This window comes from Setaria italica, chromosome IV, assembly GCF_000263155.2.
Source record: "Setaria italica strain Yugu1 chromosome IV, Setaria_italica_v2.0, whole genome shotgun sequence".
Classification (NCBI taxonomy): domain Eukaryota; kingdom Viridiplantae; phylum Streptophyta; class Magnoliopsida; order Poales; family Poaceae; genus Setaria; species Setaria italica.
This window is the reverse complement of record NC_028453.1, coordinates 12,922,401-12,939,652: the sequence shown is the minus strand read 5'-3', so window position 1 is coordinate 12,939,652 and position 17,252 is coordinate 12,922,401. Positions and strand designations below refer to the sequence as shown.

The 17,252-nt window shown below is 45.5% G+C and overlaps 2 protein-coding genes and 1 pseudogene across 2 annotated transcripts; 1 reads left to right on the top strand and 2 right to left on the bottom strand.

Moving 5' to 3' along the window:
- The first annotated feature begins 1,196 nt into the window (after positions 1-1,196).
- Positions 1,197-2,150, top strand: LOC101752852 (annotated as a pseudogene).
- Positions 2,151-2,626: 476 nt separating this feature from the next.
- Positions 2,627-5,176, bottom strand: LOC101776476 (probable L-type lectin-domain containing receptor kinase S.7). Its single transcript, XM_004965183.3, has one exon. The coding sequence runs from the start codon at positions 5,005-5,007 to the stop codon at positions 2,908-2,910; it is 2,100 nt and encodes a 699-aa protein (XP_004965240.1). The 5' UTR covers positions 5,008-5,176; the 3' UTR covers positions 2,627-2,907.
- A 5,863-nt stretch (positions 5,177-11,039) lies between these two features.
- LOC101786987 (nuclear transcription factor Y subunit B-10) lies at positions 11,040-11,744 on the bottom strand. Its single transcript, XM_004966851.1, has one exon. The coding sequence runs from the start codon at positions 11,742-11,744 to the stop codon at positions 11,040-11,042; it is 705 nt and encodes a 234-aa protein (XP_004966908.1).
- Between the last annotated feature and the right edge of the window lie 5,508 nt (positions 11,745-17,252).

The window sequence follows — 17,252 nt, the reverse complement described above, 5'->3', positions numbered from 1 at the left end:
TGGACAATTGTCTAGTCATATTCATTGAGCGGGATATTTTCTCCCAAGGGAACGAAGATGATATGATCAAGACATTTATATCATTCAAAAAGTGACGGGTAAACAAAGCAGACAAGTAATATTGTAAGTTTCTTTTATGCTATATTTCGAACTATTTGTATTTCATTTGGACTATTTATATTATGATTTGTTATTATTTCTACCTTAATCTTTGAATTTAAGACTTATCATGTTATTTAGTGCATGTGGTATTCCGAATTAAAATATGGTTTTACCAGATTGTTAATAGTTTTATCAAATTGCGTAAAAAAAATTCCACCTGCCCTGCTATAAAATCCTAATCCGGCGCCGCTGCCGCCTTAGTCCGTCAAAATGAGACTAAGCCCTTGTTTACTTCACCACCAACTCCCAACTTTAGCACTATGCAAAAAGAAGATTCCTCATCACATCAAACTTGCGGTGCATGCATGGAGTACTAAATGTAGACGAAATTAAAAACTAATTGCACAGTTTTGTTGTACTTTGCGAGACGAATCTTTTGAGCCTAATTAGTCAATGTTTGGACAATAATTCACAAATACAAACGAAACGCTACAGTGTGCTACAGTGCTGTAACAGTAATTTGGCACCTCCCAACTTTGGCAACTAAACAAGGCCTAAGTGTGTAGACACCTGGAACATATTCCTACCTTGATCTGGGTGCTAAACAGCTGAAAAGATGCAAAGTCAAAGAACCTAGTACTTGGCTTTGTTCCTACGTTGTAGACACGAATACGTTCACCATAAAACGTACCCAAATTTAGGCACATTAGAGTACCTCCAAGGGGCTGCTAATCTTACCCCCAATAGCTGTTTTAGGAAAAAAAAAGGAAAAAAATGAATTCCAACAATCCACCTAAATCTTCCCTAATTTTTTAGCGACGCTAAAAAACAGCCTGCCACCGCGTATATTTTAGCGTTGGCGTTCCTCCCCCAATTCTGATTCCCGCACGCCTGTGTGTCCCTTCCGATGGGCCCAATACGATGACGTGGCCTGTGTTTGAAATATTGAGGGTTATTTATTAGCGATCTGCTGTAGACTGATATGTTTTTGGGGGAAAATTTTTTTGGGAGAACTCCCAATATATAGTTTTGGTGAAGAATTTTTTAGATACTCCTGGAGTTGCTCTAGACTTAGGTAGGTCGTCGCCACGTTGCTACTCCATCATGGCGCCGCCGCCGGAGACGACGGAACGGGCTTCGTCAACGGAGGAGTTGCGGCCCAAGGGCATACTGGAGCGGATGCACAAGTACCTCCTCCTGCTCGCCATCCTCGCCGCCACCGTCACCTACAACGCCGGCCTGGCTCCCCCGGTGGCGTCTGGGCCGACGATGCCGACGGCCACATCGCCGGTGATCCCATCCTCCAGGTGCAGTATGAACTTTGAATAATGGTCACGCGCTGAACTACATGTAATGCAACTCTCTTTGCCTCGTCGTCTTTTAATATTAATGCACCGGCGGCAGGCGCGCTACGCGGCGCGGTACAACGTGTTCTTCTACTGCAACGCGACGGCGTTCGTGGCGTCGCTGGTGATCATCGTGCTGCTGCTGAGCAGCAGCTTCAGCTTCCACGGGTACCGCGTGCGCGCGCTGCAGGCGGCCATGGTGCTGGACCTGCTGGGACTCATGGGCGCCTTCACCGCGGGGAGCTGCCGGAAGGTGAGCACCTCGGCGTACGTGGTGGCGCTCGTCGGCGCCGTCGTCACCTACCTCGCCGCGCACCTCGTCATGCACTTCTGGGTCCGGAGCAACCGGTGCCCGTCCGGACGCCGGGAGGTGGTGGAGCTGCTGAACCTGCACCGGCTCTGCCGCTGCTGCTTCTGCGGCGGCTGCGGACGGAGGGAGGACGCCGGCGCCGGCGCGCAAGTCGCTTTCAGAGGGACAGGCGTGTGATTACCGTACCAGGTGGTGAAGGATCTCGCGGTATTTGTGTGACTGAGATACTGTGCGTCATGATAATTCACATTTTCTTGATTTTACATGATAGCGCATTCAATTAAACCAAATGTTTATATCGCAAATCTATTTGGAAAACAGAGGTCTACAGATGAAATCAAAATAAAATGAACGCAATTTGTATCCTCAGTAGCCTCATAATAAATCGGAATGACCACAGTAAACAAGAGTGTCGTCAGGCACCACATTCCATCGTTTGCGCCAAAAGAAGTTCGCACAAATCAGAAGTTTCGCTCCGTCAAATTTTGGTTTTGCCACTGCCGTCCAAAAGCTAGGGGTCTCCCTCGCAGACGACTCCTCTGTAAGAGTTATTCTTTTCCGCCCTGCAGACTGCAGTTGGCCAAAGGTGCGACTGGCATGTAGCCTCAACTCAGAAACCAGCAGGTCCATCTCTTATCAAGCGTCTCAGGCCTTGAACAAGGGAAACAAAATGAAAGCAGTGGCGTCTGAAGATACCGATCCAAAGCTCAATTAAATGTTCCGTGACTTGTACAGCTGCAGAATTGCAGTTTGCCGGTGTGATTCATCTCTGAATCTGATCCTAGATTGTGCAAATCTGGAGTCAATTTCAACGCTTACTGACTGCAGATACCCAGACACAATCTAGCTAAGACGTCTGAAATATGCAGAAACAACAATTTGGTAGTAGAGGATGGCTCAATTATTGAGTAATTCAACACTCATACAACAGCGGGGGATTATTACCTATATTCCCCTCATAAACACACAACAAATACATATAGGAATCACACCAGTAGTAATTCACTATCAGTACCTCCGACATTGGTAGATGACCCTGCATAAGCACTTCAAGACCCATGCAGCAGACAGGAATGGGGATTATTACCTATATTCCCCTTATGAAACACAACAAACCAACAAATCTGTATAAGTATCAACTGCTTTGTGTCAGCGTTCAATGTCGCCTCCCTCGGACTTTGGGGATGTTGGGTTGGCGACCGAATAGCCACCCCGGACGTCGTCGCCGCAGGAGAAGGCGATCTCCTGCAGCTTCATGGACGCGCTGGAGCTGAACACCAGCAGCGGCTTCTTGCGTGGCACGGGCGCTGGCTCGGCCTCCCGGTTCAGGATCTGCACCACGCGCCGCATCGCGGGCCGCTCCTCGCAGTTCGGGTTCGCGCAGCTCAGCCCCACGAGCAGCAGCCGCAGCATCTCGTCCCGGTCGAACTCGCCAGCCAGCCGCGCGTCCGCGGCCTCAATGAGCCTGTCCTCACCGTGGAGCCGCCACACCCAGTCCACCAGGTTCACGTTCTTGCCGCCACTATCGTCCTTGTCGATGGGCCGCCTCCCGCAGCACACCTCGAGGACCACGACGCCGTAGCTGAACACGTCGGTCTGCTCAGTAGCCTTGCCGGACTGCAAGTACTCCGGCGCGAGGTAGCCCATGGTCCCCGCGGTGAGCGTGGACACGGGGCTCTTGTTGTGGTCCATGAGCCTGGCGAGCCCGAAGTCGCCGAGCCGCGGGCTCAGGTTGCCGTCGAGCAGGATGTTACTGGTCTTGATGTCGCGGTGGATCACCCGCTGCTCGCACTCCTGGTGGAGGTACGACAGCACGGACGCGATGCCGGCGGCGACCGTGTACCGCTGCGGCCACGACAGCGTGCAGGGCTCGCCGTAGAGCGCCCTGTCCAGGCTGCCGTTGGGCATGTACTCGTACACCAGCAGCAGCTCGCCCTTGTCGTCGCACCAGCCCTCGAGCTGGACGAGGTTCTTGTGGCGGAGGCAGGCGATGACGGAGAGCTCGGCGACGAACTCGCTCCGGCTCTGATGCGCCTGCGTAGATCGCTTCACGGCGTAGGTGGTCGTCGTCGTGGCCGCGCCCGGCATGGCGGCCTTGTACACCGTCCCGAACGCGCCCTTGCCAACGACCCTGCTCGCGTGGAACCCTTTGGTGGCGGCGCTCAGCTCCTTGTAGCTGAACTTCCTCGGGCCCTTGAGCAGCTCCGGCGAGAAGGCGCCGTCGTTCCTGGCGGTGAGCTGGATGAGCTTCCTGATGGAGACCCAGGCGAAAAACACGAAGGCGACGGCGAGCGCGACGGGGCCCAGGATGCCGAGCGCGAGCCCGACCCTCTTGTGGTGGGCGGTGGAGGTCGGCACGGCCTGATCCGATGAGTTGCTGGTGGCGTTTGACTCGAAGGAGGAAGAGTTGGCCGTGGACGGGAGGTCGAACGTCTGGAAGGTCCACTCCTTGATTGTGTGCTGCTGGGTGCTCCCCTCCGTGGACGCCGAGAAGCCGACGTACATGGCGCCGTTCAGGTACGGCGAGAGGTCGACGGCGACGGAGAGGACGGGGCGCTTGGGCTTGGGGGCCGGGGCGTAGCTGAGGAACACCTCCAGGCGGCGGTCGGCGCTGCGGTAGTCGATCCACGCCGTGGTGAGGTTGCCGCTCCTGAGGTCGATCCCGGACGCGGCGAGGTCGGCCACGGCGACGGACACCGGGGAGCCGAGGTCGAGGCCGACGTGGTTGTCGCTGGTGTCGGCGAACTCCGGGTTGGCCATGGTGTCGAACTCGACGGCGACGATGGCGGCGGCGGACCCGTTCTTGGCGGAGCCGGAGGAATTGAAGAGGCCGAGGTAGCCGCCGGTGGCGCCGAGCGTGGCGCGGCCAGGGGAGACGAAGAAGGCGATGCCGTCGCCACCCGCGGCGCCCGCGTTGGGGTTGTCGATGACGAAGGAGAACCTCGCCGCGAACGACGCGACGGCGGTGGCATCGGTGGCGTTGGGGCCCCGGAACGCGACGGGCTGGGTGCAGAGGACGGAGCCGGCGCTGGAGGACGGCACGCCGGTGTCGCGCGTGAGCCCGACGGAGCCGTTGCGGAGGAAGGAGTCCCCCAGCAGCGTGAGGTCCGCGAAGGATAGCGTCGCGGAGTCGATACTCACGTTCTTCGCCGCCGCCGCCGTCGCCAAGGCAGCTGCGGCGGCGGCGGGCGGCGCCGTCAGCGTTAGCAGCAGGAGGAGCGGCAGTAAGCGGGGGACAGCGGCGGCCATCGGTGGTGGAGGGAAGAGGTGGGGATCCGGGTCATGGGAGGTGATGTGGGGCGCGCGTGCGGTTTAATGCGAGCTGGGTTTGTGAGCACGAGGAGCAGGGGAGGAGCAGAGCATGGTGGGATGCTGGTGGGACTTGGGAGGAGGCAGGGTGGGTCGGAGGGGGGAGGAATCCGTGCGGGCGCGCAGGGCAGGGAATTTGGGGTGTTTTTTATGGGGTAACGGTCGGATTGGCGCGTTTGAACGCCAACGGTCGGGGAGGGGCAGGGAACAGCTCTGCCGACCGTGGCTTTTTTGGGCTGGACGGATGTGGGTCAGCGAGGCCCAGGTGCCCGCTGGACTGTAATTTTCTTTCTCCAGGCCGCGCAACGGATAGGAGGGGCCCGGAACAAACCCGTGATCGTGAGTCACGCCGCCCCAGTTGAGTGTTTGCTCAGCCCAGATAAGTTTTTTATATTGTACTAGCGTAAAAAAGAATCCTTTATTTCAAATATTAAAAAATATTCCATCCATTTTTCAAAATACAGATCATTTTAGCTTTTTTATACGTAGTTTATACCATGTATCTCGATATATTGTATATCCGGTAATACTACTAGTTACGCGTGCGACGACGAGTATGCACATTGTAGCAGGCCCACCAGCGGCCCACTGCTGGTCCAGAGGAGATCCTGCCACCGCCACAGCTCGTCGTGCTGCTAGGTTAGGGTTCGGAGATTTGCCGTAGCTTGCCGCTCTTTCTCCTTCTTGCCAGTCGCAGGTGTGACCTCGAGTAGCTCCAGTATATCTAAATGAATAACAAAAACTATATATATAGAAAAATCAAAATGATTTATAATTTCAGATAAAAGAAGTATTCACTATATAGGAAAGGATTAAGAAAATATAAATAAAAAACACAGCTTACATTCTTATGGGCTGCTGCCAGCGGTCACTCTTTGTGGTGGGTCGTTCAATTATCTCTCTATGAAATATGCAGGGGCTTGCGCGTGTTGTGGGCAGGGCAGTTGGCCCTCTCGTCCCACTAGCCCAGAGGAGTTCAGTACAATGAATAAATAAATGTATCCCATGCAAACACTAGCTTGTAGAGAAAATTATCCTATTTGATACTAGGAAAATAGATGTTTTGTTTTCTTGTCATTGATAATTAAAACTTTCTTACTTAACATTGAGTTGCAGTTTTGTTTCTTATTTGACACTTCCATTCATTTGGTCACTTAACTCACATGAATAGTAATCCATGGATTCTCCCCTCCCCCCTTTCTTACAAATGACTTTCAAATCACCTCCAAAAATCATGAAACTTTTTGTAGTGATATAAGACATGGAGATAAACCTATTTTGCTTAAAAATGAATATGTAGCACATAAAAGCTTAAAACTAAAATTCACCAAAAATAGGCTACTTTTGAAGATTTCCAATTTTTTAGGGAACACCCTTACTTTCCATAAATTGTGGAAAATCTATAATATACCTCTCATAGGACAAAGTAATATATAAATTTATTTTTTTATCATAAGTCACTTAGAGAATTATGAAGTTATTTTCATACATTTTTGTGAAAGAACTTTAAATTTTGTTTTTGTTAAAAACAATCAAAATTCTCTTTGTAACATATGCTATAAACTAAACGTCAAAATTACTTCTTCCTACAATAGGAATATTAAGAATTTTCTGACAATTTTTGGAAAGTTTTTTGTGCCCTAAAAATTAGGATATTCTTCAAAATTAGGCTATTTTGGAGAATTATAAGTTTAATATTTTAAATTCTACATAAGTGATTTTATGAAAATTGAGTTTATCTCCATGTTTTGTATCACTACAAAAGTTTCATGAACTTAGTAGGTGATTTGTACGTCATTTTGTTCAAGAAAAGAGGCGAGAGAATCCACGGGTTTGGATTGGAAGAAAGTGTCAAAAAAGAATGAAAGTTCAACACAGTCACAATGTCAAACAAAAAAGTTCAAATTTTAAATGTCAAATAAAGAAGTCTCAATTTTTTTACTATCAGATAAGAAATTTCCTCTTAATTACCAGAAGGCCCTTTCCCCCCACATTCTTGAAGCAACAAGCATGACATGTACTACTTTCTTATCATTGTCATTGAAGATGGGTACATGGATGCTTCTACAAGGAAACAACCCCACAAACAGCAACCAACTATCCATGCCAGCATACATCATGTAGGGCTCGTACTATTCCAAAGAGGGTTTGCAAGGTGTTTTGAATATATTTAGAATTAATTGTAGTATTATGGATCAAGCCCTGCAGCCTGCAGTTTGAGATTATTGCTAAGGTAAATGGAAAGAGGATCAACGCTAGGGAAGGTGAGATGAAGGAAAGGTCCCAAGAATCATAGTCTAGCATCACATAGGTGAGGCAAGGGAGAACTTGATTTAGGGTTTCGTAAGAAGTTTTTGCATATTGAGGACAAGCTATCTGTTGGGCTGAATCGATCCACATTTTTCTGTTGCTATATTTTAGATTCATGTCAATTTCTGTAACAACATAAAGAGAACATGTTAGTTAGGAACTTAGGATAAGGTAGAGATTTTTCCATGGCCTTCCGACAACTTCTATTCCCCACCTTGCAACAAACATAGGTGTAGGGGCCAACCACAATGGGAGTACTCAAGATGAACAAATGGAAGATTAGTAACATTTTCACGAGGCAAGGGACACTTAGGCTTGACTAGGCACCTCAGCATGGCATGTAATATTAGGCAAATATGAGTTTGATCCACAAAAGAACATTTAGGGACTAAAATGGTGATTTCCAAGTTTAAGTATGAAATTGAGCATTGGAGGGAATTTATGATACAAAATTGCCTTGTAAGATAAAATGGAAGTGTAAGAATCAGGGGGGAGGGAGAGAGAGAGAGAGAGAGAGAGAGAGAGAGTAGCAAATTCTTGTTGGCTTGGGTGTTAACCTCACAAGTTTACACTATCTATGGGAAAGCCAGATGGCTCTATCCTACATGGCAAAGTGATACCAAATCACCCGGGGATTACCAAATTTTTTTGGTAAGTGTGCCGTTGAATTGTGCCTTTAGGGATCATTTGGATAACAGGTTAGCCCCCTACCACACCTTGACCCTTAAACATAATGTTAGCTAGTTATAAAAGCACAAGCCCATTGGCCTAGCCCAATGCTATATACGTCCCCTATGAGCGTACGCCAGCGCATTTTGTTGACTTTAACGCTTTTATCCTGCGTGTGCAAGCTTTTTCATGCTCGCTGAGGCAAGCTAGGATTTGATGAAGTGACAGCCAAATCACAGAGTGTGTCAACGGTGGCTACCATCCAACTATGCCTTTGGATCTCGTGACAGGTTAGCCTAATAAATGATTGGTCAAAAAAAGAACAATGACGAGCATTCCTCCGTGTGCAAGCGTTTTCATGCTTGCTGAGGCAAGCTAGCATGTGGCAAAGTGATGGCCGAATCACTAGGGGTCTGATTGGTTTCCTTCTCTATCGAGCCTGGCTCGCACCACTCATCCAGGCTCCTGCCAGCCAAGCTCGCCAGATGCAACCCCTTTTGATTGGTTGATGTTTGCATGTAGCCAGGCTCACGTGGGAAGTTGATTGGTTGCCTGCTCCACTGCGTTTTTTTGCCTGCACGCTCGCCCCATGCATCGGCCGCTGCATCCCGGGAGCTTGGCTCCGGAGATACGAAGGATTTGGTCACACCGCGGGACCCAGGCTCTAGGTGTCCTTTTGCATGCTGCGAGCCAGGCCCAACAAGCAGTGCAGGGAATCAATCGCATGGAGGTCGCACACGGGGAGCTCGAATCCGACTTGGTGCAGGGAACCAATCGCACCCTAGGGTGCACCAATGGTAGCTACCATGTTCTAAAAGGACCACCTAAGTAGGGGCATCAGCATGCAAAGTTGGTGCAAAATCAAATAACAGCCTATGCATGCGTCAACAACAATAATTTGGGATGACGATCTGTATCTCTAATCGGGACATGTCAAAAACAGCAAAATAAATTGATAGAAAGTTATAACTTATAACTTATTAAAAAAATGGACCATACACTTATATTTTAGTATTTATAATATTAAAACTTATTTAAAAGAGTATAAGAAAATCATTTTGGTTGGCAAGATTGAATATCATTGTTTAGTATTTTAGACTAGGATGCTTGAGCACAACTACTTTTTTCTATCTACTAGCAGCTGGATAGTAATTGTTAAAATAGTTTTTTCATTGAAGCGGAGAGTAAAGGCTTCGGATAAGCAACATTCTTTTATATAACTTTTTTGGCTATATGCCTTTTGAACTAAATACTAATGACAAGATGGTACGTGAACTAAAACTTTAGTTCATATACACGCTTACCTCTTTCACATTTTTTGGTCATATTTTCTATCTTATATAAAGGGTTTACGTACATAGATGTTGTTTTTAATAGCCATTCCCCACCTACTAACTATAATTTGGAGTGATATTGTTGAGATATATAGCAACAAAAAAGTTTGTTGCAGTCTTGAATGTAATGATAATACGACTAGAGAGCATTTTTTTTTCATAGTTTGTATGCAAGAATAATTAGGGAAAATTTCACAAGGATCAAAATGGAGTTTTGATATACTGAGTAAAACCCGGCTTCACAATTAAACAAAAAATTGTGGCTCTTCACAAATTAGCTTTAGCACATAGAATCTATATGTTAGATGATGATAATCTACAAGAGATTGCTTTGTAAACATAGCCATTCGTATTGAGTTATGTTTCATTACTGTAGCAAGTGGTATACTATTCTCAAGCAAACACTTTCACCATAAAGAGCGCCCTTTAATTTGGGGCCGGTGGAGGGGGGAGGGATGTGCCAAGTTTGAAGAAGTTGGAGTGAATTAATAAAGACTTTCTAACTTTATTTGGACCTTTCTTAAGAGCTCATTAGAATATGAAAATGCGACTAAGTGAGGAGATGGATGGCTGATTATATTGAAAGATGGAGTGAAAATGCTAGGGAAGGGTCTTAGATGTTAAAAACGTGGGCATGATCCACGTTTTATTTGCATGGAAAATAATGTACCAGCTACAAAATATCTGTCATATCTTGCAGGGACGATCGTTCGTAGCAATTTTGTAATATCCGGAGTTTTGTTTTGGAGAAACGTCTATCTGAGCCCACGTGTCATGGAGACGACGAGTGGCGCGGTGAAGAGACCACAAATTTTATAGTCGCAAAACTGGAACCGCCACGTCTAAAGCTGCTTATAGTTTCTGTGCCCTCGGGGAGGCGGCGACGAAGAAGTTACGTAGCTGAGGGTGAGGGAGCGAGCTACAAAACACGGCGGCCTGGTGGAAGCCCGCCAACGGCGCCTGGCGCGCGGCACTCCTGAGTCCTGTGCCGCCGCTGTCGCCGGAGCGCGCAGAGGCGCAAGCCGCAAGCTCGGTACACGGACCGTCTACTGTACCACACGCACGACAATGTTCGACGCCAGCCTCGCTACGACAGCAGCGGCGTCACGCACGGCAGTTTCCTCTGGAGCGCCAGCAGGATGCTGTCACCGGCCGGGGTCAGACCTCGGTGCACGTACGTGGCTCCAAAACTCATTCAAGAGCAAGGCCACTTTCCCAACCGAACAGAGCGTTGGACAGAGAGTGTGTGTGTCAGTGTGTGAGAGTGACGCGAGCGAGCCGCCGAGCCTTCCTCCGGCCAGTAAATCCTGCACAGGAGCATGCATATGCATGCACTAGCTTGACCGGCCGTCGTAAGAAACGCATGTAGCAGTAATCAATAGTACAGCTAGTAGTTACTGTATTCATTATTCATATGCATGGTGAGAAACATGGTAAATGATGGGATGATACAGGAGCATGATTATTACAACTACAAACTGGATAAATTAACAACAAGAAGGAAAAATCCATGCCGGCGACGGCCGCTACGACGGCCGGCGACGACGGCGCCGCCACCAGCAGCAGGTAAACTGGAGCATAAGCTCTCAGCTTGCTGCCTGGCGAAGTGGCGAACGGCGCCGCCTCTTATTAGACACGGGGAAACTACCGCTAGTTCGTCTAGCGGCGCGAGCCAGCACGTGGCGCCGGCGGCGCCTCGTTCGACGAGCTTGCCTCGTCGGCGTAGAATGCCCCATGGCGGCTTCCCCCGGCCTGGAACGCCGCTCCTCCGTAGTAGGGAGCCATGGAGCGCTGGCCGCCGACGCTGGGCATCTGGTACCGGCCGCCGAAGCGCGCCGCCGCGGTGCTGCCTGGAACCGGGCGGGGAACAGGCCCGACGGCGTAAGCCGGGTGGCGGTACACGGCCGGGCGGATCGTCTGCGCGCTGTGGAGCGCGACCTGCAGGGACGACCCGCGGCGCGGGCCGCGCCAGGAGGAGCCGCGGCCGCCGTCGCCGCCGCCCTCGATCTCGCGCATGCGCTGGAGGAAGGCGTTGAGGGGCCCGACGTAGTCGTCGAAGCCGAGGCGGTCCAGGGCCCACACGAGGTCCTCGGCGGTGACGGTCTTGCGGTGCTCGGTGTGGCACCGCTCGTTCGCCTCGCCGGTGACGAAGCTGATGAACTCGGACACGCAGTCCTGGATCACCTCCTTGGCGTCGTCGGAGATCTTGGCGTGGGGAGGGAGCCCGCGGCGCATGATGCGGGACACGTTGGCTACGGGCATCAGCCGGTCCTGCTCCCGGATCACAGGCGGCTCTGTGCTGGGCACAGGCGGCAGTTCGGTCGCCGCTGCTTCTTTTGCAACGGCGGTGGGCTCCGTTGGCATGGTGCAAGAAGCACCGGCTCTAGGGCCTTTGGGATCCATAGACATGGGTAGTATGGTGGGTGTAGGTCTTCTGTGCTTGTCAGTCTAGGGGGTGTTAAATAGGAAAACATCCGGTTGCCATGTGGTGTTTGGATACCGTCGTATTGATGGCCAACGAAGGAGGCTTTCGAGGGTGAAAAAAACGCTTCTTGGTGGTGTTGAGTAGAAATGGTGAAATTCGAGCCTTTCTCTAGAGTCAGGCTCGCTGGATGCAGATGGATTGCAGGCTGATGATGCTACCGTTAAATTTTTAGAGCATATTAAGTGATTTAATTATATTTGAAAATTAACTTTAAATTAAAACTTAATAAGTTGAACAAAGAGATACTCTGCCATTCGACGTAAAAGTCCGAGTACTATTTTATTTCTAATTATAATACCACATAATTGTATATATGTATCATGAAAGTAATTTCCAAGAAGATTCCGCGCATATCTTTTTAAGTTTGCAAGCAAATAAATATTTTAAAAATTATCGGCGCTCCAAGTTTTAATTTTTTGACCAAATCTTGGTCAAAACAAACTATTTATTACTGGAGGAAGTAGTAGAGTGTAGTTGCGAAAATAAGCATAGTGATTACACTAAATCTCACATATTTATTGCATCGCAACGTATCTTCGGGTGGCGACAAAGTATCATCACTTCTCTGATAGACGGAATATATTTAGTCAACCAAATCAAATGATGTTGCATACACACAGCTAAAAAGATCATTTGCAGGCAACAACAAATTATTTATTTTAGTTTGCAAACATTTCATAGCTAAATGTAAGTCATGGGGTGCTGGGTCATCAATGTTATTTCGAGGAAGGCTAAGCGCCTCATGGATATTGACCTAAAGAAGGAAATTATTTTCACCACTGAATCATTATAAATAAGTGTTCCTTGAATGATTCATACAAAGGTTTTGATTATTTTTCCATTTTTATAACATAATAACTGATTAATTTTGTGATAGTGTTTGCAATGCAAAAAATTTATGTCCAAATGTGGCTCGACTTGCTACTTACTAACTAAGAAAGTTGCAGAGGTTGTGTGACTGCCAAGATACATAGACTCCAAGTAGCACTGCAAGAAAATCAAAAGTCATAGGAATGCGTCTAATAGAAATCCACATTTTCCATGATGGCAAATTTTTTAAGGGATATAAAACCCAAAACATTACTAAAGATTCCATGCATCCTTGACGAGTTCTTATAAGGCATTAGACGTATGCATTTTTAGTCGATGTTCCAAATAAATGCCTAAGAAATTAAATTCCACCAAGGATACTTCTGATACAGTCCTTGATAGCAGCAATCAATGAAACATGGTTTTTGTGTTTACATATCTGTGGCAGAATATGGTCATTTCATTGACCGGTGCAATCTATATTGTGGCACCAACATTTCACATTCTAGACAAAATCTAGACTAGTGAGTTGTACTTGTAGTTGAAGATGACATGAGACTATCTCCAAGTTGTGCATAAAAAGGTGGTAGAAATTAGTTTCATAAAATCAAACTATACATGGTTCTTATAATCCAACTATCTCCCTTCATCCAGCTATTTTTAATCTACAATCAAAATTATTGTAATCCATTGATGCAATTCCATATTATTATAATCTGTATACCATATAGACAAGCCCTAAGACATACTATTCAATGTTACTTATGCAATCTATACTGTGGCACAATATGGTCACCATATTCTTCTTGAGTAAATGGTTAATAATTTTTAAGAAAGTACACGTTTTTTTAGGTGAAGAATATATAACTTCTAGCCTCTACATGCATCAATAAGGAATTCACATAAATATCTAAGTAAATGGACATGATAATTTGGACGTGATCAGTCAAGAACCATACCAATATATTTTAACGAATTGTTAGATGAAAATAAAGCTATATAAGATAGAGATGTGAAATATATTTAAGCACCCTATAATTTACAAATTCAACAAAATAAAGATTACAATATTTTTTGATTAAATGCTTGTTTTTCCAATATTAGAATGATATACTTACTATTAGAAATTATTAGTAAATGTGATAATATGACAATTAAAGGAGGGTTGCAATCCTATTCTAGAAATAGAAAAGTTACCTTCATCAAGCAATATAGATAAAATAACATGAAAAACAATGGTTCTTATGAATTTATTAGGTGTCATCAAAATTCATGTTAAGCCATGCATTAAATGAGAAAACTTGAAACAATATATTGTCTTTGATTTTTTGTAACTAAATCAGTGGATTACAAACAATGGTATTTTTTTAAATTTTTGTAACTAATTCATGTAAAAATACTTTCCATGAATAAACTAATAAAATGCGGACTGAGTAACCCAAAACTTTATGCATGCAAAAATATTTAGCAGTTTTTGTAGTCTTTGCAGAAAAAAATTGTGCGATTAAACAAACCTGTAATTTTTCTCACCTAGATTGTAGTATATTATTTTTCTTTATTTAGTCCAAATGTAGCTACAAAATAAAAGGTAATGATGTTATTCAATTTCCTAAAAACATGTCTCATTCCAATTGACCAACACAAGCCAATAGTTTGTAATCCACTGATTAGAAATCATGCATCATTTATCTTGTGTCTTCTTTCCGGTGCTGATGATTTCTCCTTTCCAATACCAACATGATGTGCTCATCCAATCTGCTCATGTATTTCATCTCTGATGGCATCCCCAGGACTCTCGTGAAACTAGTTCCATTGTCACCTCCTATTGATACCGATTTTTGACCAAAGTCAACCAAAGAAGATAAGGTTCTGACAGCCGATGAAGGAGAGAGAAAGAGTCTGTTGATAACCCAACGTCAACCAAGGCCAGCTGCAGCTAACCGAATTCTAGAAGCCGATAGAAGATCGGGAGGATCCAATCCGAAGCGAAATCGACTCCACCAAATAAGAAAAAGCGTGAAGATTTATCTTTAATAGTTTTTAGATTTATTGTAACGGTTCATGTCATAACCGACTAGGATTTTAGCTTGCTCTAGGGTATAAATTAATATAAACCCATGGGCCTTGTAACAAATAATCATCAATCAATCAATATAACCTTTTGGCGCCACGCCACCAAAACCCTAGGAGTAGGAGTAGAGTAGAAACCAATGGGTTTCTTCTTGCACGCATGGCTGCATTGGCTTCAATCTCAGGCGAGCTTGTAAGTATCGGCACCTGATCATTACGTTATCTGTATCAGAACTTTCTAGGCATCGTCCAATATTCTGATCTTTTATCGTGTGGCTAGTTATCAAGTTAACTTAGATTGCAAGTAGAACTTTCTAGGCTTTGTCCAATATTCTATTTGTCTTCAACGTTGCTCACAGTTATCGAGTTATTTGATTTTATTAAGTTGCATCGTATTGATCTCTTAGTTTTATCAAGCGCTCACAGTTATCGAATGGTTTAGATCTGATTAGGTTATCTTTATCGGCTTCTTGATCTTGTTTAAGCGTTCACTAGTTATCTGATCATATCAATTGGTTAGATCTTGCATGCTTTACTTGCTTTATATATGCTAGATCCGATAAATTTTTACTCCTGCCCTCGTATTGCTAGCCGTCGGATCCTTAACATCATAACGCTACTATTGAGAGCCGATACATCGGCTGGGTATCATGCATATCTCATAAAAGCGTGATGATGTCATTGAGCCAATAGGTACGCGTGCGAGGCCTTGCCGCCGCAAGCTTGGTGTCTGTTAAGTTAGTGGGCCGAAGTTGACGTCCTCTTGTTCGTATTACCTTGTCTAAGTTCAATATACGTATCCTGACACTGATAAGATCCATTAGCTTAATCGGCTTGTAAGCGGTAGGCAAAAGGTTCTTGTTATCATGTTCTAATCTTTTAGATTAACATATTTGATGTTGATGCCCTCTCATACGTATTACCTTGTCTAAGTTCAATGTATGTGTCATGATATTAACTAGATCTGTTAGTTTATCTAATGTGCGCATGACTGGCAAGAGCTCCTTTTATGACTGTTGCTTTACAATGCTTTATCTTAGCCTGTCAGCTCATATAGCCGATGGCACATGCTATTAATACTTTTGTTTATTTGCACCGCATGATTACATTGAAAACCTGTCTGTCATGGTGTTTATTCCAAGAACGTCTACCCATGAGTTCGAAAGGCTTCGCCGCCGATTGGCTCAGGAATTTAATATTTACCTTGTCAATTTAAGATCAAATTGACTGCCATGCCTTGCACCTTCTCAAGCCATTTTGAAGCCTGTACTGGAGTTAAGCAGATCTTCCAAGTCTTTCGTGTTGTTCGACGCAGAAACCTGAAGTCCAGATTTTGCGTCAACACCTCCACCAAGCCTGCCAATCTGGCAGACGTAGTCTCGTCATCCCACTTAGCACTAACCACCAAAATAAGGATGGTCTGCTGCTCTAGGCATCCATCTAAAACCGAGGGCACATCACAGCTCATCTGATAAAGCTGGTCTACATGTTCCAGTTGGTTAACTATGATAAAAAAAATGTGCAAAAAAAATTTCCCATTGGTCACCAATGTTAAACCTGTATCTACTGAAGTAGCGTGTTGATGATCCAGGTGATCACTTGGATATTAAGTGTGTGGGTGGGGGTCGGGGAAAACCAATGAAGCTCTCGGGTTCTAGGCAAAATCTAGAGTAGTGAGTTGCAGTAGTAATTGAAGTTGACGTGAGACTATCTCCAAGTTATGCATACAAAGTTGGTATAAATTAGTTTCATATGAATCCCTAGGCAATGTTATAATTTCTATTCAGACAACATGTCCCTGAAAAGTAAGGATAATATCAATGTTTGTACAAATAGTCCATCTATGGATATTCTTTTGGTGGTAGATTGTTTGGAGGGGCTTTTCGGATCTGAAGCTCGTTTGTCACACAATCTCAATGGCAAGTACCTTAATCAGTTATAATGTATGAGTCCTAGTTAGATTACAATTGTATCTGAAGAGTCCTGGTAAAACTCTATCCTGTACCTTTCTTGAGTGTATACAGAATAATAGGCAATTGCTTGTATTATTTTTTGAAACAAACTTGCTTAACATATTTTATTCGGTTGTCACACCTTAGCAGTTTAAGTTGTAGACCGATTCCATCACCAGTTAGGCACAAAGATATTTCATTAGTCACCACTTTACTAACAAAGCATCATCATGTAGATTTTCTTCCCATCCTACTAGGCCCTGACTGGAACATAAACAAAAAGGAGAATTATACCAAGCTTGATGAATTCTGTCTCGAAACTAGGATATAGTTTGCATCCTGGGTCAGTTCTTACAAATGTCATCCAAGAAAACAGTAGTAGCCCATTCAAGCCTAAGTAACGAGCGCAACTTATGGGGTGTCAAAGCTGACTCACTATTTTACCGTTAGTTGCTTCTCCGACCTAGTTTCCATCACTCACAACTGACAAGTAGTGACTATATTCATTCTAAGATAATACACGATAGGAACAAATGCATCCTGCACCATCTCGTT